At 45.8% G+C, this 26,414-nt stretch overlaps 3 protein-coding genes across 3 annotated transcripts in view; all 3 read right to left on the reverse strand.

The window, feature by feature from the left end:
- LOC146760296 (obscurin-like) overlaps window positions 1-26,414 on the reverse strand; it is a 197,721-nt gene that overhangs the window by 82,007 nt on the left and 89,300 nt on the right. The gene's annotated exons all lie outside the window — the stretch shown is intronic.
- LOC146760300 (myosin-binding protein H-like) lies at window positions 11,661-13,123 on the reverse strand. Its single transcript, XM_085551369.1, has 3 exons — window positions 12,960-13,123; window positions 11,721-11,987; window positions 11,661-11,674 (listed from the first exon to the last, which is right to left on the reverse strand). Exons 1-3 carry the CDS (start codon window positions 12,970-12,972, stop codon window positions 11,661-11,663), a joined length of 294 nt encoding a protein of 97 aa, XP_085407495.1. The 5' UTR covers window positions 12,973-13,123.
- LOC146760301 (myosin-binding protein C, cardiac-type-like) overlaps window positions 17,462-26,414 on the reverse strand; it is a 55,797-nt gene continuing 46,844 nt past the window's right edge. Inside the window, exons 2-3 of the mRNA XM_085551371.1 lie at window positions 19,532-19,807; window positions 17,462-17,634 (exon numbers count right to left, since the gene is read on the reverse strand). Of these exons, the coding sequence (XP_085407497.1) occupies window positions 17,462-17,634; window positions 19,532-19,807 (449 nt within the window). The remainder of the gene's footprint in view (window positions 17,635-19,531; window positions 19,808-26,414) is intronic.

Consider the following 26,414-nt stretch of genomic DNA (forward strand, 5'->3'; position numbering starts at 1 on the left):
GAGGTCAAGGGTGAAGATGGGACTCCTCTTGTCAAGATGAGAGTGGCTCAGAGCTGGTGCTGCTGCCTGGTGCCTGGGACTGGCAGCCTGACTCTAAGTCCCCATCTAAGATGCTCAGCTTCACCTCACTGATGCTGCCCTGCTCCTGCATGGTGGTGCTGCTGCTGGGACACTCGGGCTGTGCTTGGGATGGGCAGCACTGCAAAGGCGCTGGGTCACAATCCAGGCAGGTGACTGCTGTGTCTGGCAGGCTCAGGTCAGGAGCTTCAGCAGAGCCAGGAGATATGAGAGCATGAACGTGGATGAGCCCCTTGTGTCCATCACTGTTACCATGTGGAAGGCTGTCATCCGAATTGCAGCGATTCATGCTTAATAAGAACTCTCCATTGATGGAAAGACACTGCTTGGTTTGGATCTTTGGGGTTGACAAGGGCTCGAATCACCTAGGAAGGCATAGAAACACAAGGGTTAGTTTCAAACATTTGCAAGTTGAATCATGAAAGGTTACTGATACTTGGTAATAGAGTGGCGGCAGGAAGAAGCAAGTAGGCTTGAAGCAGCATAGCCACTGTCTTGAAAGTGATCCTCATTCAGGTCCAGCTCGTGTGTTGTTTCACTGTAATCTGCTTCTTTGGGTCTACCTAGTGGGCAGCAACACTCGAGCTGTTACTGATATCATTGAAAAGAACTGGAGACAATTGTTCTATTCCTAAGAGCTTCAAGGTGCCTAGAAGCACAAATAGAAACCAGCGGTATTTCATCACTTCACCGAAAGGAAGGTCAAACACCTGAGCTGTGAAGAGCAGTTACAGAACCTATGCATAAGATCACACCAGACATACTTTGTTCTAACAACAGTTATGGCACATAGTCCATTTCCTTCAATATTCCCAAAATGAAATGATGTGGAGCATTACAGGGAAAGAAACACTGCACACAGACACTATGACCCTGATTAGACTCAAGCAGCAGACTTAAAACAAGTCAGAGTTTTTGATTCCAGGATATTTCAGGACCTATTGTGTGAAATTCAGTTACACAACAGTGCCTAGGTGCCTGCGTTTCAAGTAACTTTCAGATCACAGCCATGTAAAATAAAAACAAATTCAGTGCAGAAATAGCAAGCCTGTACCTTAATACCCATGAGATTATCCATTTTTTACTGCATTCTGACTAAGTTCTAAAACTTGCTCATCCCAGTTCACTTCAACAAGTTCCACCAGTTCAAGCAATGCAGTTCTGAGATCCGGTGTATGTTAGGCAGATAGAATTGAACAGTGCAGAAATAATCTCTGACAGCTTTAAGAGCTCTGTTCTGCTTACAAACTCTCAGTCCAAAACTATTCACAGTTTTAAGGAAATGAACACCGGAAGCAGTTGGATCATCTGCCATTTGCCGCATTATGCTTCTTGGCATCATGATTAGCACAAAGGGTTTTCTGCTGTCCTGCAGAGATGGACAAAGTCCTGCTTACAAATGGACCAGGTTTCAGTGTACAGCAGAGTTTGTACCAGACTAACAAGCCACGTCATTCAATTCATGTGCTCAGGTTGTTATGCACTCCGAAAGGAAACAGAACTAACTGTTGGATTCTGAAGGCAATCTGTGGGGTCCTACATTACCTCCTGATTCTGGAAGAGGAAATTCTAATAGCAAATGCAGAACTTTGATCTTTGTAGACATGAGAAGAGCTGGCATTTAGGAACATTCATTTCAGGGAAATCAAATGATGTGTCTATATTTTTACTACAGATAGTATAGGGAGCAGCCAGTTGAAGAACCAGATACAAAAAATCCAGCCCATTGGCAAGAAAATACTTCTCCTTAAATTCTGTATGCTATCATGGTACAGAATTAGGCTACAGTGCCACATAGGCCAACCAAGCGTAGAACCAAATCCACAAAATACTGGTAGACAAAGCAGCAAAAACAGGGACAATATTCAGCAGACTGTGCTGTGGCCTTTCTACCCACAGCTCAGCATGTTCTGCCATCCGAAAAGCAAGGCCTCTTGTCAAGCTCAGCTATTTCCCTTCTCAGTGTATTCTAGCACCACTGATACCCACTGGTATCCTCCTGTAGAGTGCCATCATATTGTCATCATCCAAAGGGAAAACCCACACAGCAGAGCATACAGCACTACACCCATGCTCCAAATATCCGCCTGAAAAACAAAAAGACAAGCTTACAAACCTGAAGCACCTCAAATGGCTTCCTGACAGACTGGATTGTCTGCCCTTGCCAAAGCCCACATATAGCCCATGAAAAGCTGGCTCTTTCCCTCAGGAAATAAAACCTTATCATCCCAGAGAAAGCATATAACCCTCATTCAATTGCCCTTTCACTCAGCTTAGAGCACTACTAAAACCAGCATCTTCACCTTAGCTCATCACACTGCTGCAGTTCCTTTTACAAGGATTTCACTGGCAAAAATGAAATCAAAGCCGTCACAAGGGATTTAGCACAGTTACGTGTTACTGGCTACGAGAGCTGTCAGCACAGTCACCTGTCTGGCTTTGCTGCTGTTCGGTTCTCTTTATGTAGAGGCACAACAAGGTTCAGACACAGTGCAGTTCTCACTTTGACTGTAAAGAAAAAGGAGGCTTGAAAAGCAGCGTGTGGAAAACAAAGAAACAAGAATTAGAACAACAGTGGGGCCATGGCACTTGTAGGAATTGCTCCGCATTTAACAGCGATTCAAGAAGTACGAGGGCATCCCAAACCAGACCAGTTTGGACAGATTAACAACTGCAAGTAGTGGGTTCCAAAATTCCAGACATGAAATCAAAGCTGGAAAAACTCTTCACATTTTCATCTCTCAATTTTTAGTTCATTGTGCATTACAACGGAAACAATTCTTCACATACAACTTGGAAGCTAAAGACAAGTCTGACAAAACAGACTGCACATAAATGATGGATAATTAACAGAGCAAATTGCTCTTTCAAACACTTAGTAATAGAAAGAGATCTCTGAAGTTGCTGTTCTGTAGAGCCCCAAAGCAGTCGCTTGAGGCAGTTCAGGATTAGCCTGAGACAAACCAGCCAGCTGTGTGAACTGAGACCAATTGCACTTTTCTAGTCTGTGGCCACTGACAGCTTCTGAGAGCTACCAAGCGATGCAACCTAGCAGAATTCAGAAGGGAAACCAAGAGAGCCTACCTGAGCTCCACTGCCTTTAAATGCTCTGTGGAGAGGGAAGGGAAAGAGGGGAAAACAAACACCGCTCTACATCCCTCTGAGCCAATAGACACTTTGCCCTGGATTAGCTCTGGTGCTGCATAAGCTGGGCTTCCACAGCGTGTGTTCAGGCGGTAATCAAGGCCTGCCTGGAATAACACAAAAAATAGAGAGAAACGTTTGCTTTAACAGAGTTTATGTCTTCTGGTCATAACACTTGAGAAGCCTCAGAGGCTTCTTCTCCTGTGCATATTTTCATTCATCTTAGAGTTTGCTTTCATTCAATGTGACCTCTCTAGGCAAATATTGTCTAAGACCATGAGCATCACATAAATGTGCAGATCTCAAGCTGCTCACTTATCTAGTACCCTTCGCATGATGCTTTATTTTCCTCAGCTGATCATCTAGATTGTGTCTGTTGATTGTGCAACAACAGCCTGTTGATCTCGATTACCTGTGAGAGGCTCTAACTTTGGCCAGGAAAAATAAAAAAATATTTGAGGATAAGTAATTATCTGGGACTCAGTAAGTCTTCCCATGCTTTCATAACAGCAGAGATACACACACACACTAACTCGTGGAACCCCACTGCTTTGCACAATCCTGTGCACACTCACGTGTGTCATGCACTGATTTCCCAGCCAGTCCTCATAGGGTCTCTTACTTAGGACGGGAGTGTAGGGGAGCAGCCAGAAGCTGTTTGCATTCCCTGCTGTCTGCTGGGCAGCTTTGCTGGAGATGCTTGGGTTGCTTTGTTTTTCCTTGGGAGGTGGGAAGGAGCTTTGGGTTGGAGGCACATCCCGTGCCAGAGCATCCCAATGGCACGTGTGGGGCACTGATCTGCAGCAGATGAAGGGGAGGAGGTCCCAGCACAGCCCTGCACCATGCTCTGCCACACTGGGCAGCTTGTTCCTGGCTCAGCAGCGTCATCAGACAAGAAGCAGGGAAGGAAATCAAGGATGGGGGGTACCATCAAACGCAGTTAGTGCATGCCTGTGCAAGACAAACAGACCCAGAGCTTGCAGGTTGTTCCTGCTTTTGTAGCATTTGTGTGCTGTAGCTGAGCAAAAGGTTCTGCTGCTTGAATCTTCTTCTGCAAGAGCCACCTACCGGTAAATGTCTGCGGGGATGTAGTCGGTGTGCACGTCTGAAGCCATTTGAGAACCTAGTCGTTCTTGCTGCAGGACCCCTGTCTTCTGTTAAAAGCTGAACGGTCCCCAGAGCACCTGTTTCCATCAGCTACCACCATCCAAAGCAGCCAGCCTTCTTACAGTCACCTGGCCCAAACATCCCTTTTGCTCTACACTTGATTCCTGCAAGAGATGGGAGCTCGGCACGCACACCATCCTTCCAACACCCCATCCCTGCAGCAAGGGATCACAGCGCTGGCACAGCTGAAACAAAAAGGGTGTGCGAGTTTCCTGTTAGCACTCAGTGTGAACCAATCTACCACTGAGCAACACCGTGAGTCCCCACTCACCTCAGCACAGGTCAACCTGTAACCCCAACCTTCCCCTATCCATGTGCACACGCACACCCATTCACCACCCTGCCTGCTTTGCACACCCCCATGCACACTCTGCATCGTGTGCCCTCCTTTGCATTCACAGACGTGTGCAAACCATCCCTGGGAACACCTACGTGCCTACACCTTCCACAAACACCCCTTTGTGTGCACCTGTGTGCAACCCAACTCCTCAGCACACGCACGCGTTTGTGCCACCCTGTCCATGCACTCACCACGTGCCCTCCAGCAACCAAGGATTGCAGAGATGCTCCAGACTGTGCCAGAGATGGAATCTCAGAGTGCTGGGACATTATTGATCACTAAGGAAAACACTTGGAAGCATATTCAATCTGCAGAAGCTGTAATTACTGGGCACAGTTAGCTTTCCTATGGCTCAGCTGGAGGAGGCGGGTGCTCTCATACATCTGAGACACTCGCACAATGTTGGGATCATTCTGATGGAAACTATGTCTTCAGATATCATGGTTAAAACCATCCAAGATGATCATGCAGAGCCTTAGCTCTTGAGCAGCACTTCCTCCCCACCCTTCACTACTCCAAGCAGCTCCAACAAACTTCTCAGAAGAAATCCAGGCCAGCACAGACCTGGCAGACCAGAACCAAGTGCAGCTTGTGGGACGGCAGTGCCCACTCCTTGCTTCCACCCTGCTCCAGCAAGTTAAGGAGTCTGAGCCTCACTGGCCTTTGACAACTCAAGACTTTCAGCACCTCATGCCAACATTTCTCACTAAGATACACCTCAGGCATTGAATTCTCTTCTCACTACCTCCTCCCAGTCCTCCCCTAGGAACAGAAACAATTCAGATTCTACAGCAAACTACAGCATCTGCACTGCAAGAGCACAGTGAACCACCTGCAACAATGAAACATGGTTTTGGAGAGTGGGTATGAAAACACACCTTTAGACAGCTGTCTCCCTGTAGCCAAAAGGAAACCAAGAAGGAAAAGTCCAGCCTGAAATATGCCCATGCTACTAGCCCAGGTTTTTCACAGTCAATGCAGAATCCATCCTGTTCTTGAGGTAACAAACGACCAGTGAGTCTCCCGTTGCTCCACCCCTTCTCCTTCAAAGCCTGAAAAAGAAAGAATAAACAAGCAGAAGAAACCCAGACGTACCTTTCCACACACAGAGCAGAAAGTGGAACAGCAGTTGTCTCCTTCCTGAGACATGGTGGGGAGCATCCCAGAGGAAGCCCAAGTTCTTTGCTTCTCTCCACAGGGACTTCAAGCACTCTTGGCAAGAGCTGCTTTGGTTCTTTCTTCAATTGCTTCCATCACCAGAATCTCCTTTGGAAAAGGAACCCTAGAGAAAGAATCAGCAAATGAAAAAGAATGAGCAATAGCCAATTTACCAGCTTTCTTCTGACACTCAATTTAGACTCTTGACTCGGGCTAGGTCTTAAAATCAACTGGTTACAAGAACTGTCCCAAAATATATCCAGCTTCTGTACAGCTGCCATTCTTTCTGACAGCGAGTGTAATCACAGAATCATAGAATGGCCCGGGTTGGAAGGGACCTCAAGGATCATGAAGATCAATCACCTCCCTGTCCCTGCTGGCCATCCCCTCTTCTGATGGAGCCCAGGGGACCATTTGCTCTCTGAGCTGCAAGAGCACGCTGATGGATCACGTTCTGTTTTTCATCCACCAGGACCCCCAGGTCCTTCTCTGCGGGGCTTCTCTTAAGGACTGCTCCTCCCAGTCTGTAGAAATGCCTGGGATTCCTCCAGCCCAAGTGCAAAACCTTGCACTTTGCTGTGTTCAACCTCATTAGATTCACGTAGGCCAACCTCTCGGTTGAGCTCCCTCTGAATGGCATCCCTTCCTTCCACTGCGTCAGCCGCACCACTCAGCAAACAGCAGAAGGTGCACTCCATTGCATCATTGGTGTCTCTGATAACCATGTAAAAAAGCACTGGTCCCAAGACAGACTCCTGGATGACACCACTTCTTATCGGCCTCCACCTGGACATAGAACCATGAATCACCACCCTCTGTCTGTGGCCTTTCAACCAATCCCTTATCCACCAGGTGGTCCACCTGTCAAATCCACATCCCTCCAGTTTAGAGATAAGGATGTGGTGGAGGGCAATGTCAAAGATCTTGCTCAAGTCCAGGTCAATGACATCTGTTACCTTCCTTTTGTCCACAAATGCCGTCACTCCATCATAGAAGGCCACCAGACTGGTTAGGCATGGCCTTCCCCTGCTAAAGCCACGCTGCCTGTCTTGGATCACATGCTCATTTCTTATGTGATCAAGCATGTCTTTGAGGCAGATCTGTTCTTCACCATCTACATCAGTTACACATTTGAATCAAATAATTGGTGTTCCTGTCACCAAGAAAACCTCTTTGTCTTCTACTCCTGCTGCACTTCTGTGCTTTCATCAGAAGCAAAGGAAGAGACCACCTCCTAGATCCAAATTTTAAGAAACCAACACCCAATAGGTGTCATCTGAAGTAAAATAGCAGAGAAATTAAGATGACTCTTCTGCATCCAGCTTGGATCACTCCCTCACTCAGGCACACCACCATCAGATCAAGGAGATGCTGCCTTCAGCTTAGAGACTGTATGGGAAATCACAGCTTGAACCTCTGATTAATCAGCTGAGGCAAGTATTGGGTCAGCTGCGGGAGCACAGGTGAGAGTAATCTAGCTGTGCTCCCAGAAGGGGTGGACCTCGACTCAACCTCCTCTGAGACCTCATTTAAAGGCTGACCACCACTGAGACAGCATGTCTTAGAGATTGCTCCCTAGTTGAGGCTGCCTCAGCTTTCTAGTCAAGGTATCGATATTGGTGAGTTTCCCTTTGCTAATAACCTTAGGCTATTTACCACCATCTTGGTTAATATCTTTTTATTAACCACCCTTACAGAGACCATAAGGGTTTGGGCTTCCAAACTCTCAGCAAGCATTTGGATCAGCCAGCTTCCTGCCGAGGAGCCCCCTGCATCACTGCTGCCTATTCTGGTACCGGACCCGCAGATGCTTCAGAGCTCATTAGCATGGACTTCCTTCCTCCCCTCAGCAGCTGCTCCTGCACTCACCTTCATTCCTACTCAGATACCGGCCGCTTCCAGCACCAGCTGACCTGCAAGACACAGAAAGGAAAGGTGGGAGTCATGCAAACGCACAAGCCCAAGGCTGTGTCACCACCACACATGGCAGCCTCGGGAAGTCAGCTGAAACTACATCCTTTGTCAGAATGGAAACAGGCACCGTCAATTAAGTGTGACCTCTGAACTCATTGCCACCATCAGAAATAGGCACTGAAATCGCTCACTTCACTGCAGCTGGTTAACTCCAAATTCTTTTGCTTTTGGGAAAATGCGGACACGGAATTGAAGGACACCAGAAAAACGACATCTACTTCATTGTAGGTGGTTAAGCTTGGAAGCAGGACTTGAGCAAGAAATGCTTCTCAGCTCCTTGAAAGGCACTAATCCTGACCTCTGCCACAGGTGGCTGAGTGACACAAAAGTTGAGCTGCCCATTCAGAAGCACATGGAGCAGGCCATGGAGCGGTTACATACCAACACATGAACAGGCACTTTCCCATTGGAAGTGAAATCCCTTCTCCCTGCCATGCCATGCCCACACCGCTCCTCAGGGCTGCACTGACAGCACAGACAGAATTGAAACATCTTTTGTCATCATTGTGGTTTTTCACAGACCCAGACAATGAGATACTGGGTTGCTGTGTGGGTTCCCAGGCGGCACTGCCATTTCCAAGCCATTGCTTCCTAGGGGCACAGAAAGGAAAACGCCTGAACAAAATTTCACCCAGAGATTGCTATTTTACCATTCTTCCATGCAAAACAGGAGGACAGTACAGCGGATTTGTGCAGCTGCATCAACACCCTGGGTGCTAAAGGAATGCAAAGACAGAAATATCAAAACTACAAGGAGGGAAGCTATGTTTAGTAATATCTTTTCTCATTTACAACAGGCAGTTGGCACTTCTAAAGGAAAATCCCAGGCCTCAGGTTCTGACAGTGCGACAATCTGGCACGGACTCAGATGTGAGTGATCCAAATGGTTTATTCCAGGTTCTAATACCACTTCTGTGAATTCACACGTTTTCTCTCTTAACTTTCCCACAGCCTTCACATGTCCACAGAACATCCCACAAACTCTCCTTTACGGCGCACGTAGGCACTCATCCCACCAGAGCCATCAGTCATTCCTAGCCATGTGCTTCTCCTCCAGTCACGGACAGTATCACACGGCCATCATGCATCTTAAATGACTTAGTTTTTCTGTTCTTTCTGGAGGTGTCCTTGGTTCCTAGCCTTATCTTCTCATGCCGTTCATCTTGCTCTGCAGCTCCTGCTCTGAAGAGTCTTCTTATGTTCCCACATGACAGGAAGAAAATGAAGACACAACCCCTGCCACCAAGGTCAGCTCTGCAGCACACGTTACCTGAGGAGCACTTGGCTACTCATGCAAACTGCACAGTGCCAGGAAGATTGTTACATGTTGCACTTCTTCTTCTCCTGGCTCAGAAATTAAATTTTCTACCTAGAAAATGGAAAACAAACAAACAAGCAAACAAAAAACAACAACAACAAAAAACACCTCACCTGACATAAAGGAGACATGATTGTTACTATGGAATTCCGGAGGGCAAGGTATTTGCCCTCTCTATGAAGAAGCTGACTGCAAAGGACTAAGAACAGCCATGATCACGTTGAGAACTTGCGGGTAAAATTCGGGACTGAACCAATAATGGGCTTCTGGAGGTGAGGGTCTGCTCCAGGCCGCCTGGTCAAGGGAGCCTGTTGATGGGCCCTGCTTACTGCAGCTACCAGAAGCACTGCGCTCACTGACTCTCAACTTGATGGGGGATTCCAGTCAGGCTGGGAAATCAGCATGGCTGGCTGCAAGCTGTCTGAGAGACTGCTGGACTGCACTGGGAATAACTTTGTGGGCCAAGCATTAAGCACACCAAGCAGAAGGGAAGCATTACTGGACATGCTGCACAGCAGGGGTTAAGACTGGAGGTGATCAGGGCTGTAGTGACCATGCCCTCCTAGAGTTCCTCATCTCAAGGAATGCGGGCCTGGCAAAAAGCAAAGTCAGGACCCTGAGCTTCAGGAGAGTCAGCTGCAGGCTGTTCAAAGAATTCTTGGACGAGGGACACTGGAAAACTGTTCTTAGGGGCAAAGGGTTCAAACATCCCTTTGTGTGCACCTGTGTGCAGCCCAACTCCTCAGCACAGCCCTGTGCAAGCACACATTTGTGCCACCGCATCCACGCACTATCTATGTGCTCACACACACTCACACAACCACATCCCTTAGTGCAGCCCTGTGCGCACACACACTCACACATGTGTAACCCCTTCCTTTCACTCCCAAAGTGCACGCACACACCGGTACCACAATGTCCTTGTGCAGCTCCAACACTCTGCACACCCCTGTGCACGTACATATATGTGCATGCTCGTCCTTGCACACATACCCACAGACCTACACACACCTGAGCAACACCACTGGTTTGTACACTCATGGACACAAATGTGTGTACAACACCATCCATGCACAAATACACACACACACACGGATCCTCACTGCTTTGCACAATGCTGTGCACACTCACGTGTGTCATGCACTGATTTCCCATCCAGTCCTCGAGGGGTCACTTACTTAGGACAGGAGTGCAGGGGAGCAGCCAGAAGCTGTTTGCATTCCCTGCTGTCTGCTGGGCAGCTTTGCTGGAGATGCTTGAGTTGCTTTGCTTTTCCTTGGGAGGTGGGAAGGAGCTTTGAATTTGAGGCACATCCCGTGCCAGAGCATCCCGATGGCACAAGGGGGATCAGGGCCCCTCTATTGGTTACCTCGGTGGCTTGCAGCAACTGGAACTTTTTGCCTATTGAGAAAGCTAAAAAGTGTGAGTTCCTCCTGACCCATATCAACAAAAATCTCAACCATAAAAAAGAGACGTCTTCGTATTCAAGCAAATGACAACAGTAAGACCATGCATGTTGTTTTGTTGTATTTCCTCTGTAATCATGGGGAGGATATGAAGAAGTGGATCCACTGATGAAGAAGTGCAGAATCCACTTCTGCACTTCAGGCACGAGTTCCTTAGAATTGGAAGAGACCCTTAAAGGCCATCTAGCCCAGCTCCCCTGCAATAAAAAGGGACATTCACAGCTAGATCAGGTTGCTCACAGCCTGGTCATTAGTCATCCCAGAGGCAAAACACACACTGAATGATCTCTCCTTCAGTCATAAATCCTTGGAGACAACAGCATTGACACTGCATGTTACTGAAGCAGTAAAAGAAATTGCTCCTGTAACTCTCCTTGTGTTAAGTAAAATGATGATAAAAAGCAATGGAATGCTTTGGCAGGACACCAAAACCATCCTCCTTCCTTGATATCTGCTGCAATGGAACCTTCCACTGGAAGAAAGCCCCTGATGACTTGTCACCCCAGAGAGGTCAGCTTTAGAAGCAGGACTGCTGCACAATAGAATGAACTGGGGCTCCTTAGCATCTCTTACATCCAGGAGGGCTGTGATCAGACCCACCTATCACCTTCAGGTGCGCTTTCTGACACCTTGTCTGACTTCACTGTCACTGTGCCAGCATCCTCAGGCTTAACCTGCTTCATTGTCAGTGTGCAGCAATTGCCAACGTTCTTGATGTCATTGTAATTGTTGGTGTAAAGGAGGTTGCCATTCAGGAACCATTCCACGTCCTCGTCATCATGGGACAGCTCGCAGGAGAAGACAGCAGAGCTCTCTTCTTCAATTTCTACATCCTGCAGGTGCTTCGTTACTTCTACATTGCGGGCTGTGGGGAAACAAGGTGAACTGTTACCACTGTTACTATAAATCATACTGGGATGTGGTAGAATGGTTGGACTAGATGATCTTTGTGTAATCATCTATGTGAAGATAATACATTTATAAAGTTAGCAGGAGAGAATGGCAGAAGTCAACCTCAAGAAGAGAAATCTGAGGTGAAATAGGACATGGAAGAGGCCACCCTCCCTGCTCATACCTTCAGCTGTCAGCGTGGCCTCAGTCTCTGCAATTCCTGCCTTGCACTTGTACACACCAGCATCATCGGGCTTCAGCTTCAGAATTCTGAGCTCTGCTGAATGCTTATCCCTCTTGATCTTGTATTTCTCAGAGGGCTCGATGGGTGTGTGGCCCTTGAACCATTTCACAACCTTTGGAGAAGGCCTGAAGTCACAGGACAGGATGACAGAATGACGTTCCAAAGCTGTCTTGTCCTCCAACTTCCTGGTGATTTCTATATGGTAATCTGCAAAGCAGGGGTGGAAGAGAAGAAAGGATGAGGACAATTGGAAGAAGAGGAAAGTCCCTTGCGTGTATTCCATTCCATTTAATTTCATGTTCACATCGGTTCTTTGAACGACTCTAAAGATAAAACAAACGATTGTCTATAGGGAATGCCATTGACTACATTTCTATGAAGTAATACTGTACAGTATCTACCAAATGCAAGGTCCAGCTCTTGTTTTGTGCTTATTAAATTGCTCCCAATTGTTGAGGCTTTTATTCAAATAAGAGTGAGTTGAAAATATAACAAGTACTTTAGGATGTGAATGGATAATCTTACGCTGGGGACAACAGCAGATAAAAAGCCTGCAAGTTTCTTTCAGATGAAATCAATGACAAACCGCACCAAATTTAGGTGCTACCAAACTTAAACTTGTCTAGTTCAGAAATACAATTAATTTCACCTGATTTGACTTCTTTGCTATAGCCAAGGACAAAACCTCAGCTCTGTAAATCTGAATAGTAAGCACATCACAGCTATTCAAACAGATCTTTTACTGAGATGCAGCTGTCTCATTTAGTGTCCAATGACTTTGAACTGGAAATGGAGCAGACCAAAGCAGAATCTAAACATGGGTTCTACAAGGACTGACCGAATGTGGCTGTCGTCACCTTCAAAGTACCTGATACAGAAGGATCACACTCACTGTCAGACAAAACCTCTTTGGAGAGGTGAACTGACTGCCCTGTTCACCCCCACTTTGGAAATAACTGCACTCATTTCCTACCTGCTCCCAGCAGTGTGGGATGGTGGGATAGCATCACACTTCCCACACTAAGCATCCCACCATGTCACTTGTTCCACCTAAACCTCAGTCCCAAAACAAAAGGGGAACTCGCTTCTGAACCCTCTTCACTTCATTTCAGATGTCTTATATGCTTGATCTCCAACCCACCCCCCACTCAGGAGAAAGATCCCCCGCTTACACCCTACCATCTTGTTGCATTCTGATGTTGTCATCAGCCTTCAGCTTGTTGTCCTCTTTGTACCACTGGGTCTGAACCTCATCATGTGAAATCTCACAGACAAAAGATGCACTCCCATATTCATTCACTTCCACATCTTCCAGTGGTTTAACAATCTTGATATCTCCAGCTGTGAAACAGTAGAGACATATTTGTCAGGGTATTTCCAGAACTGAGTGCAGCATCTTTTCCTTACACATATTTGCATAGAAAATAAGTAGGATTATGTTTTATTCTAAACCATCATCCATTCCTGAGTCATTTCTCTCTTCAACACAGTCAATGCATTATTGCCCTTGAACTTAAAGATAGACTTACTAGCTACAATGGAGCTCCCTGCAAACAGTTTTCATGGAAACCAGAATCTCATTTATTCTAAAACCTTTCAAGCAAAATTAAGGGTAGAAAAACAATAGAACTGACTGAATCTTTAAGGTCATTTAGTTCCAGTCCCCCTGCTATAGGCAGGGACACCTCCCTCCACACCAACTCTTCTCCTCAGGGTCAAGGCTTCTCTCAAATCATTCTCCTCTAAGCCTGTGCCTGTGCTTGGGATTGCCCTGACCCAGGTGCAGGGCCTTGTACTTGGCCACACTCAAGTTCATGAGGCTGCCAAGGGCCCACCTCTCCAGCCTGTCCAGGTCCCTCTGGGTAGCATCCCTTCCCTCTAGCACATCAACAGCACTGCTCAGCTTGGTGTCATCTGCAAACTTGCTGAGGGTTCATTTGATTCCACTCTCCATGTTGCCTACAAAAATGTTAAATAACACTGGTCCCAACACCACCCTCCACCTGGACACTGAGCTACTCACTGCAACTCTCTGAGTGTGACCATTCAGACAGTTCCCTATCCTGCAACTGGTCCATCCATCAAAACCATTTTTCTCCACTTTGGTGACCAGGATGTCATGCAGGACGGGATCAAATGCTCTGCACAAGTCCCAGTAGATGATGTCAGTTGCTCTCCCATTATCCACTGATGCTGTTACTCCATCATGAAAGGCCACCAAGTTTGTCAGGCATGGCTTGACTTTGAGGAAGCCATACTGGTTACCACCAATTACCTCATCTTTATTTTCCAAACTATGCCAAGGAGAAATAGACAGAACTCTACAATGTCGTGTCACTACAAACCTGTCTGAACCATTGGCTTCTCTGCATGCTCATCACTAGTCTCTCCTTAGCTTGTGTGCCCACAAACAATGTATGGGGAATGTCAGCCACAAATCTTACCTAGGGGTCATCTTTGCTTCAAAATCCCTTGAACATCACACAATCCCTTTTAACTCTCCAGGTCTGCATTTATTTATGTCAGAATCAGGCCATATTTCTGTGCTGCTATATCCCTTTCCTTCTGAAGGGCCTGGATACAACTTGGATTAACCTCAGGAGAAGAGTTCCTGCATAGAATCATAGATTTACCCAGGTTGGAAAAGACATTGAAGATCATCAAGTCCAACCGCAGCCTAACCAGTACCCTAACTCTAAAAACCCTACACTAAATCATATCCCTGAGTACCACATCCAAAAGGCTCTTAAACACAACCAGGGATGGCGATTCAACCACCTTTCTGGGGAGCCTATTCCAGTACCTAAAATCTCTAGTATCTAAATCTCTCTAAAAGAGCACAGGTATTAATCTGACCAGAAAGGTTCTTGTTTGTTCATAAAATGAGCCTTTTCTGCTCCATCTTGCATAGGCCACTGGGCACAGGGTAGCTGGGAGACCACAGAAAAAGTGGTTCTGTGAGCAATAGGGAAACTACTGCCTAATCCAACTCCTCCAATCTCTGCGCTCTGCCAGCATGTCTAAATAGGGTGGCAGATACACACAGGAGATAAATATTTCCACTTCCCTCAGCCAACACTGCTCTGAATTTCTATGGGACACACAGTTGGATGAAAAGGCATTTGACAAAGAAGGAAATGAGTTTAATCTGCTGTGTCATTCTCTCGGTAGCCAGAATAACTAACCCTCGCCAGTGTTAGTTCAAAGAATAGGCAGATTTTATCTCCTGACATGAGCAGTAATTCAAAGAAGCTGGTATATGATCCAGTATCCTGCATATTCACTGCAGGCAGGAAAAGACATTATGAGATAAGGGAGATCTACACATCACTTGTTATGAACACCTCATAAAGATAAAACCACACACAAGGGGAGAGTTTATGAAGAGGACTACTTTTGGACTGCTTTCCAAGAGGGATCAATTAGTAACTCTCTTCGCTCATTTTTCACACTACTCTACAGTGTCCTCCTGAGCCCCCTTACTCCTGTTGCCAACTGCTGATGCAGGGAATCCTGAGGAACCAAGGATTCATAGTTGTTCCATCAGTAGTCCTTGGTCAGCTCTCCCTCCCTGCCCCTTCTGTTTTGATCCCACTAACCAAATTTTAGTTAGTCTGAAAAGAGGATGGAAACCTCCGCAGCAATTAGTTTCCAAATATCTTGCAATGGGCAGCTTGTAGGAGCCCCATCTCAATGCCCACAGCACAGGAGGCAGGACTGCTTAGCCCATGCACTAGTGCATTTACCAGCACAGATGTAAGCCCAGATCTATGCACACCAAATCCAGGCTCTCAGTTTGCACAAGGAGGCATCCATGGAGCTGAAGTATTAGGCAGATATTGTGGTGGGGCAGCAGTTATTGAGACGCCAGACAGAAAGGACACAGATAACGTGGCAACTCAGCTTTACCATTATGACTGCTGATGGAACATCTAATTTCACTGCTCAAAAGAGAACTTCCATATAACTGGAAAGGATGAAATTCACAGGGGAAACCACACACAGACACACACAAAAGCAATACAAAGGAGATGAAGGATGGTTCACATACTAGTGATTCACTCTGAGACGTGAGCAAATGAAAGAGTATCCCCAACCATTTGCCTCCTGAAATGCTAAATATATAAACTCGTTGCTGTGATATCTCCGCCAGACGTGAGTCATACACTGTAAAACCTTATGGGGTCAATCAGTTTAACTTCATAAATTCATTACACCAACAAAAACAGACCATCGTGTCCAGGCAGGTTCATTTCAGCTCTTCAAAGCTGTTGGTAAAACTGCCTGAGAGCTGAAATGCTTACCAGCAAAAGCTAAAAACTGTAAATCAAATGTAATAGGCTGGCTTTGTCTACTGTATAGAAATGATGCCTGAAAAAAAGAAAATAAAAAAGAACGTAAACCAGAACAAATGGAATGGCTGCATAAAACAGCCAGTACTGAAACAGCAACCCAACCTGGTTGCAGAATGAGAGAGAAAATGAGAGTTCACCAAAGTCATGGGACAGGACACATGTTCATGTTCATGCTAACACTGAACCCAAGTGGCCACATGAGGACAGCATCTAGTAGGAAATCAGAAAAAAGCATCCTTTCATACGTCCCTTGGGAAGGTGGCATCTACCAGGGCACAGCAGACCCGTGTGTTCAGTAACAAGTCTGATGCTTCAGAGCCCAATGATGAGCTACAAACTGGGGTTTAACCAATGCAACACATGGAGAGAAAATCTGTCTTGAGCATAAAGAAGAAAGAGAAAGGTATCCAAAAGGACTAACCAAGAAATGCCCAAACTGCCCATGAAGCATTTCTTCCCGTGGTGCAAAATACCACAATAGGATTTATTTGCTCTTTCAGTTAAACATAAAATGAACCTTTAGGGTAGCTGATGTCTTGTCTTAGGCTGCTCAGCATGTGGATGTTCCCTGATCTTCATATTCACACTTGTGAATAATGAGACTTCTCTTATTTCCCTGGGAAGTAATGCCCACTTTTTTACTTTGACAGAGCTCCTTCCCATCCTAGAAGGGAAAATATCAAGTCAGATCTCCATTAGTCCTTCCATCTCTGCACTCAGCAAAGGGAGCCTTCAGATCTATGCTTAATTCACCCACTCCCCTAGAATTAATGGAACTGTGCTTACCGGAACATATGCTGAAGCTTAAGCACAGTGCAGTGTTTTCAACATGAAGGAATGGCTATAGAACATGCATAAATTCTGGCTGACCTATGACAGCTTAAAGCACTGCGGAGGACTGTTAACAAGCCTGTTTGGACATCACCTTGAATAAATGACGTTATCCCCAAGTAAGGGAAGGAACAGCTGAGCACCGGGGAGGTACACAAAGTGCCAGAGCAAATTCTCACACTGTCAGGTGCAAAGAAAACTGAGATTTCACCCCAAAAACCCAGTTCACAACAAGGCTTCAAAATCCCGGCTGAGAATTTCTGTGTTAGACTTGAAGCTCAAGACTGTACTGTAGTTCAACCAACAATATTTTGTGCAGCATGACCTAAAAAGTTCACAATAAAACCAAAACAAACTTCAATTTCAACTTGATAAATGAACTCAGGACATAATAACAAAGAGTGCTGATCTGGGCAAATAAAAGAGCATAAAGAAAAGAGAGCAGTGAAAAAGCTATCAAGGAAAAGCTCAGACTCGAATCCCTTGGAAGTGAAATTAAAGGCTCTCATTCATTTCCAGAGAAGTCAGAAAGGAAAATACCATTACATGCCATACCTTGAACCACTTGACGTCCATGTTGGGCCTGGACAGCTCACACTCAAATGTGACCTTGTCCTTCTCAATGATGCTACTGTCTGCCAATGGTTTGCTGATTTTCACAGGCAATTCTGAGAAGGAGAAAGAAGAATGTGGATTTAGCTGGGAACTTAGTTTTGTTCATAACCAGGTCCATGGGTGCTGTTAAATGGATCCTTCCAGATGGAAAAAACATTTCAGGTGGCCTCCTAGATTTTACCCCTTTTTGTGTTGCACGCAAGACTGAAAAAAAAAAATTACTTCTGCAAAGTTCTTCTTGTCATAAGGAAACAAATATTTGGGGAATGGCAGAACCAGGTAAAATTTTCCTTCACGTCAAGAAAGTATAAATTTCACTCTCATGCTCTTGGTGTGGTTTCTGCTATGATTATTTGGACTAATTAAGCTTCTCCCTGATGAAAGCCTAGAAGTATACCACAAGAAGGACCAACTTACCCGTGACCTTTTATTTGTCTTACTCAAGCATCTCCTCCTGACCAAAACTGACAATAAAATATTCAGCCAGACTACAGGTTTGAGCAGCTGAGTTGTTTCTAGGATCTCCTGCAATCTTAAGCTTGGAACACACACTTGTCTTTTGACTAAGTGTCTCTTATAGTGCAGTAAAACAACAGGTTTTCACACGGCGATTCCTCATTTACCTTGATCTGAAATCATTCTCAAACCATGTGGGATCAGTCCAGGGAGAAGGGGAGGAGAGGGGAAGGGAAAGGGGAAGTCCACAGTCCTCTAAAATCAGGCTTCTTAGCCTAAAGCTCAACAGCAAATAGCAGTCCACTTCCCCACATTGCTAGACTCCGAGCATTTAAAGAACATCAGCTGACCTCATTATGAGCTCTAACATAGCCAAAGGAATTCATATATTCAAATATTCTCTTGAGTGATGAGAAATATGGAGCATAACTTCAGACTTCTGCTGTTCAACTCTCACTTCTATCATAAACCAGAGTAAGAGTTCAATGCTGTTTTAGATGGAGGACTCATATTTTAAATAACTCATCTCATTAAGGCTTGGATTCCCTACTACAATTAGTTAAATTCCAGTTTGGATCATGCTTCACCTTGGATCACTTAGGGCTTCAGCCACTTATTGGAACTAACTCAATTTGTCTACAGAGAAGCTGTTTTCTATAGCAACAATAAGCTGTGATTGCAACTGGATGTCGGGAGAGCACAAATCCCGCAGTTATCCTGTACCAACATCCTCTCCTTCCATCAGAACAGCAAGTTTTTAAACCAGACTCATGCAAGCTCGCATGACACACCTTGTGTAAAACTGTTGGCAGCCATCAGGACAGCCAGTTGCTTCCTGTATAGACACTGTTCCATCAGTTTTGGTTTTTTGTCTCGCTAGAACAACAGCCAGTGTCTGAAAACTCCCACAACTGAAGCAACCACGCTGATATACCGCAGTCACTGGAGGTGCTCAAGAGCCACGGGTATGTGGCACTGGGGACGTGGTTAGTAAGTCCAGTGAGGGTGGGCTGGGTTGGACTCAGCTATCTCAGTGGTCTTTTCCAGCCTTGGGTGCAACTTGTAAGAGGGAATGAAGCAGCAAACTGCCCAGCACTGAGCTGCGTTCTTCTGACACATGGTATCAGTGAACTGCTGTATTTCCCTATCTTCTCTGGAGCTATTGATCTAACCTAACTGAAAAAGTAAGCCTGAACCTAGATATAAATCAGGATCATAGTCACCCATGGTTGCTTATATATTCAGAAAGACACTCCAGAGGGTAATTCAGCGCATCTAGAAATTAAAGTAGAAGTTCCTTAGTCAAAAATATTCCACAGCCAGATTTTCACCTCGCTACCACTACATTAAAAAGGAGAATCCAACTTGTGGTGTGGGTCATTGATGTTGTTCCGGGGGGAATTGTGGCTGTTCCATGCCCACAGGGTAGAAGACAGCCAGTCTTCCTCTAAGCCACATAAAAAGCTGCTTAGTGCTCCCAAAGCGAATGCTCACCAGTTGTTTCCAACTTGAAGGTCATCTTCTGGCCAGCAGCCTCGCAGATGTATTCTCCAGCATCTTTCTTCTCCAGCTGCTCCACAACCAGACGCCGTGTTTTGCCCACAGATTCCATTCTGAACTTTCTGGAGGAGGCAAGCAGTCTTCCATCCTTGTACCATTTTACTTCTGTCGGATCCTGTGCTACTTCACAGCTGAGGGAGGCACTTGCTGCCAGGGCAGCACTCACCTCTTTCTGCACCTGCTCCTGGTTTATAAACACAGGTTTTGGCTCTGAGGGAAGAAAAGAAAAAGTATTGACTGAGGGACTGAAATGAGACCATCTTGCAGGTTTGTATGTACAGGTTGGAACAGGTTTAGGTTACCACTTGTGCCCAAACTAATAGCCTTCACTAGAGAATATCAGCTCTTCTGTTGAAACAAAGTGTCAAATCTAGGCAAGAAAGAACCTAGGAACTGAAGGAACCAAGAGGGTCCTTGAACACCAGTCCCATGGTTGCAAGTCACTATGCAAACATATTGAACCCAAAAGAACATCTGTCCTGCAGGCAACCAAAACCTGAGTTCCTTTTACTTAAGACCCACTGTGAAACATCAAAACACATAAACATGTGATAGTCAAACCACTGGCTGCCTTTTCATGACCCAGAACAGTACTCCTGGCTTCCTGAACAGACTCCTCATGGCCTCTACCATTGCCACAACTGTGACTGTCAAAGGCACAAAGGAAATATGCTCACCAACGCAGTCCTTTGTTCTTTGTGTGTGATTTGCAGATATCTATCTTACTTTGAGCTCTGGGAATAGTCAGCTCTACCAGGTCTCTTACTGTGAGTAGCAGACTCACCTATCCAGATGCAGCCTCCAACATAAAGGCATAGTAAAAAGGCAGTGTACTACTAGGAGAAGTTCCTGCTTCTCCTGCCATGAAAGGCTGCACGTACAACATGCACTCCAGCCTCACTGCACATACTTATCTTAGTCAAATGTTTCGGTGAACAAGAATTACAGTTTGGGATCTCAGGCACAGGAGAGATTTGAATAATATCTTGAATATTGCTTCCACTGTACATATATTACTAATTATTGCTCTACAGACAGACTAAAACAGGTCTTTGTGTCATACTGAAACCAAATACTTTCTACAAACCCAGGCAATCAAGTTTAGGGAAAAAACCTCAGCGCAGACTACTGCACCTGGATCACTGTATAATAGAAACTAGATTTTACTTTACTGTTCTCTGCTGTATTTCATACAACACCTGTCTTACCTGTGACATGAATCTTGAAGGTGAGTTTCTGGCCAGCAGCCTCGCAGCTGTACTCCCCTTCATCTTTCTTCTCCACCTGGCTCACCACCAGCCAACGCTGTTTGCCCTCTGACTCCACCTTGAACTTCTTGCTCGAGGTGATCAGTTTCCCCTCCTTTTATCACTTGACCTCTGTGATAAAATGTTTGCTCATTAAGACCGGGATGTGGTAGCATTGTGGTGGAGTGCTTGTTCATTAGGACCGGGATATGATGGTGGAATATGGAGGCCACAAGGGTTGCAGAACACTCTAATTTTATGGGTAGATTGTGTACTCTGCATAGTTACAGGCAAAGCGCTCCCCGATGGATACAAAGTTCCACGGAAGGACCAACCAAGGAACGACACACCAAGTCGCACGATCACAACCGACCAATTAAAGGACAATACGCTCGGGATGGACAATACAAAAGAAGTTGCAAGGGACGGGATGGTGCGGCAGTTGGAGGAACAATAATCCCCCTGTCGCCCAGCGCTGAATTGCCTTTTTGTTTTACCCGCTACAATTAATAAAAGTTTATAATTGGAACATTATTGGCTCATTGCTTATAAATTGATGACAACCTCCATCTTCTCCTGCGCCACCTCGCAGCTCAGCGTGGCATTTTCTGTTGTTGCAGCCTTCACCACCTTCTGTACCTTCTCCTTGTTTGTAAATACAAATTCTGGCTCTGAAAAGAGAGAGATACATTAGTTTGGCCTCTTGAAAGAAGAGCAGGTTTTGGGGAAGGAGTCAGAAAAATGAATCAGTTCTCCCAGTCTGATGCCCCAAGAGAATGATGTGGAGAGAAGTTGTGCAATTTATGGATGCCCCATCCCTGAAAACGTTCAAGTCTAGGCTGGATGGGTGTTAGAGCAACCTAGTCTCAAAGAATGTGTTCCTTTCCAGGACAGAGATTGGAACTGGATGATCCTCCAGGTCCCTTCCAACAAAAGGCATTCTGTGATGCTTCTTGTATGACTCTCATGACTCTTTCGTCCCCTAGCTGCCATTTACTTATGTCTTCAAAACATCAACTTATACAAAATATTCCTGTAGTATTCTCTCCCATGCTAAATGAGCCCTTCCAAGACAAAAACATGTTACATAGAGCACACCCCCTAGTGCTTGACACAAAGCCCCTGTTCTGAAACTTCCTGAGACGCAGCTGCATTGCAGAGTTGTTCTAGTGGTACAGGCACGTGGGAATGGAGAAGTGCAATCAGAACTTTCTTGTCTATGGCCTCATTCCCACAGCAAAAGGAAATTCCTGAAGATTTTAAAAGATGGAGCTGCCTCACAACTGTATTTAGAATAATTTGTTCAATTTCCTCATCAGAAATTAACCACCCCAAAGTTCAGCTCCAAAAATTTTAAGCATAGCAGGGAAAACTTACAAACTAATGACCGTTTTCTAAAACATTCTAGAATGAAAGGCCAAAATGTGTTCTCTCTCACCTGTGACATGAATCTTGAAGGTGAGTTTCTGGCCAGCAGCCTCGCAGCTGTACTCCCCTGCATCTTTCTTCTCCACCTGGCTCACCACCAGCCGACGCTGTTTGCCCTCTGACTCCACCTTGAAATTCTTGCTCGAGGTGATCAGTTTCCCCTCCTTGTACCACTTCACCTCCATCTTCTTCTGGGCCACCTCGCAGCTCAGCGTGGCATTTTGAGTCAGTGCAGCCTTCACCTCCTTTTGCACCTTGTCCTTATTTGTAAACACGTCTTCTTTCTCTGCAGGGACATCACAACAGTCACACCATTTTGCTGTAGTCTGCTGCAGAGCTTACTCCAGTTCCCCATTTTCATTATACTTGCCCTTCACAGGGACCATCATGATGCCTCATTAAGACAGGAAAATACTTTCCCCTCTATTTTGCCTTGGGAAATGAATAGGCATATCATTTCATATCATATCATAAATCTAAACATTTCGGAGTCTGATAGCAGATTTGGACATGAGATTTAGAACACCTGCATGCACTGCTGAACCTCCTCCCTTCTCTTTGTTTCTTCTGATGTCTCTCTACATTTCCAGTAAATCAGAAGGGAATGGCCCTCTAGAACAGGTTGCCCAAGGAGACTGCGGATGCTCCATCCCTGCAGGCATTCAAGGCCAGGCTGGATGTGGTTCTGGGCAGCCTGGGCTGCTGGTTGGCAGCCCTGCACATAGGAAGAAGGGGGTTGGAACTGGATGAGCACTGTGGGCCTTTGCAACCCAGGCCATTTATGAGTCTGATTAGTGGCATTTTCCACCTCATTGTGTCATTCAAATTTTGTAACCAGATCTCATCAAACACTTCCCCTTTTCTCACTCCTTGCATGCCTGGTGTGCTCTTGCACTGTAACCCTGCAGACACCAGCTGACTACAAGAGCTGCACAAGTTACCCTCCTTGCCTATTGTTTGTTGCAGTAATTCATTCCTGGATGGAAAAGCACATGTAGAAAAGTGTTGCTATGACACTAGATGACAAAGAAAGTCCTATAGCCAAAATGTTTTGCACCAGAGAGGCTGTCAGTTGATCCTCCAAATGCAAGACACACAAAATGAAGTGTTCCTTTATCTCTGGGATTCCAAGCATTTTCTCACCTCTGACTTTCACTTGGAATGTTGCTTTGTCATCTTTAGTTTCACAGCTGTAGCTCCCTTGGTCTTTCAGGGTCACATTTTTGACCATGAGCTTGCGGTGCGTCCCCTGGGAGATGATGGTTGTCCTCTGGTCCTGCTTCACCTCTATTTGATCTTTCTTCTATACGACAGCTCCGCTTGCAGCTGACACCTCACACACCAGCTCCAGGTCTTCAGAAGGACTGACTGATATTTCTGGAGTCGTTTAGGACTTGCTGACAAAATTAATGGCTTCATCTGAAGAAAAAAAGAGAAAGTGGTTTACATCCTGACTCAGGCTTATTCAGCACAGCATTAAGATACAGTTAGAACTGATTGTAATGTCTCTGCTCATTACATCTGGGGGATCAAGTTTCACCTCTGGAGGTACTCACATACAAACGTGTGCTTGATTCTCCTGTGTAAGGAAAGAGTAAGTTCTATGCAGACAGTTCTTATTTCTTTTAATCAATTCTGTATTCTGCACATGTTCTTCTGAAGCTAAAATGAAGGCAGCTAAGTAACCTGTTTGCAATACATGAACAAACCAATTCAACACCTTGTCTCTAAGCTAACAAGCAGCGTTTGATGAGCACATCAGTATTTCACGCCCTTCATTCCATCCAGACTGTATTGGCAATAACTATGCTGGTATTAACAAGGATAGCAATTACAAGCAAAATGGTAGAAATACAGAAGATATAAGGAAAAGGGAACTCACCAGAGCTGAGGCGATCCTCCCTGGTGAGCGATCTCCAAGAGATGCTGCCTCAGTGAGGGTCAGCCCTTAAATGAGGTCTCAGAGGAGGTGGAGTCGAACTCCACCCCTCCAGGGAGCACAGCTACATAACTTTCACCTGTGCTCCCACAGCTGACCCCACACTTGCCTCAGCTGATCAATCAGTGGTTCACATTGTGATCTCCCATACACTCCACCCCTTCACAACGTGAACCAATGATTAGGTGAGTTCACCTTATTACAGAGACCCAATCACGACGCTGATACAATCTCCCGTCGCATTAGATGTTGATATTATTCAAATGATGATGATTGGATGGGTGTTTATGATCTTCCATGGGCCAGTGCTTGATAGATGTTACCGGAGACAAATCATCTTGAAGTGCAGGTCCGTCTGCATTTCATCAGTCCAGAGTAATGGTCCTAGAGGCTTAGAATCAATCTTAAGGGGAGTAATATAGATGTTTCAAGGGTACTAGGAGGGGAAGATCCGCCCTCCAGGGCAAGATACAGGCCGTATTCTTATCTTGGGTCAATACTTCTGCTTGTACTGGATTATGTCCCGGCCTCCGATACCATACCCTCTGGCCAGATATCTGTGGCTGTATAACTATATCTGGCACCAGAGGAGGAGTCTTGATCTGCCATAGGGACATAATAGGTGTTCCTTTAGCAATAAAGGCCGGAGTATTGACCACGATGTCAGTAGGCCATGTACCTATCACCGAGGGGGTGACTGAACCTCCCACCTCCAATAATCTCCCCCACGGTGCAAGTAGGCCACACCATTTGGGTCCTACCTGCACCTTCCAAGGCCAATTTATCTTATGGATTCCCGGTTCTAAATTCTCAGGGGCAGGGAGCAGAAGATTATTTTCAGTACCAGCCTGCGGTTTTACCTTATTATTGGTGCCTGTAATTTGGATCCTAAGAGGGGAGGCCCATATAGTTTGTAACATTTTCAGGGCACTGGGTCTGCCATCCCGAGGTCTTTCATTCAGGTCCCGCACGGTTTCATATAATCTTTTTGTCCACCCCTGCAGGGACTGAGAGTCTGTCTTCAGGGCAGCCTTAAGGATACTATTATAACGTTCAATAAGGCCTGCCCCTGTTGGGTTATATGGCAGGTGGAATCGCCATTCAATGTTGTTTTCTTCTGCCCAGCGCTGTATCATCGCTCCAGTGAAGTGAGTCCCTTGGTCACTCTCGATAACTTGAGGTGTCCCGTATGCAGACATCAGTTTAGTAAGTGCCTTAATTGTGTATGCTTGATTTGCCTTTGGTACAGGATAGGCTTGCAGCAGTCAACTTACAGTGTCACAGAATCACAGTGTCAACGCAGTCAGGGCATATCTCGCCCCCTCAGACGGAGGGAGGGGCCCAATGTAGTCGACCTGCCATCTCTGAAGAGGACTGTATCCTCTAGCAATGTGGGATGTTGTTTCAGGCAACGGTCTCGGTCTCATCTTTGAGCAAGCATCGCAATCCTGACATGCTTGAACGATATCAGATAGTTGTACAGGCAGCCCCCATGCTTTAGCAGCTGCCCACATTATCTTCTGTCCAGCATGCCGTAGCTTCTGATGTAACCAACGGGCAATATTTTCAGATTGTGAATTCTCAATCCATCGGATTCGGGCCAGTGTGTCAGCTTCATCATTTCCTGGTGACTGCAAGGGTTGATGACCAGAGACATGGTAGACACATACTGTCCTGTGTTTGACCGTATTCCAAATGTCTACCCACATGTCTTTACCCCAAATCGGTCGGGCGTGGATAGTCCATTCCTGGGTAGCCCATTGCGTAATCCACAGAGTGAGCCCCCGGTACACAGCCCAACTATCTGTACAGATGTTCAGGACGCCGTCACCAGGTTCTTTAGTTATAACCATCCACACGGCTCGCAATTCTGCCCATTGGCTGCTTTGACCATCCCCCTCATCAAACCAGATGGTCTCAGTAGAGGGATGGTATGCTATTGCTCGCCACTTGCTCGGGTTGCCTCTGCTGGACCCATCCGTATACCAGGCATCTTCAGGAATAGGATATCTTCCTTCCTGAATGGGACTCTTCTCTGGTGGAGCAACCATCGGTTCTTTTGATGTATCACTGTGATACGTCACTGGGCCTAGGATCTTCTGTAGTTCTTCTTTAAGTGGAGATGAAGACAGACTGCTTCTGGCGACCCGTCGTGCCACCGTTTGTGCTTGGGCCACCCCCGTCTTAGGAAGGTGAGTCAAAT

This window comes from Coturnix japonica, chromosome 6 (genome assembly GCF_054131305.1).
Source record: "Coturnix japonica strain WE chromosome 6, WE-NBRP24, whole genome shotgun sequence".
NCBI classification, from domain to species: domain Eukaryota; kingdom Metazoa; phylum Chordata; class Aves; order Galliformes; family Phasianidae; genus Coturnix; species Coturnix japonica.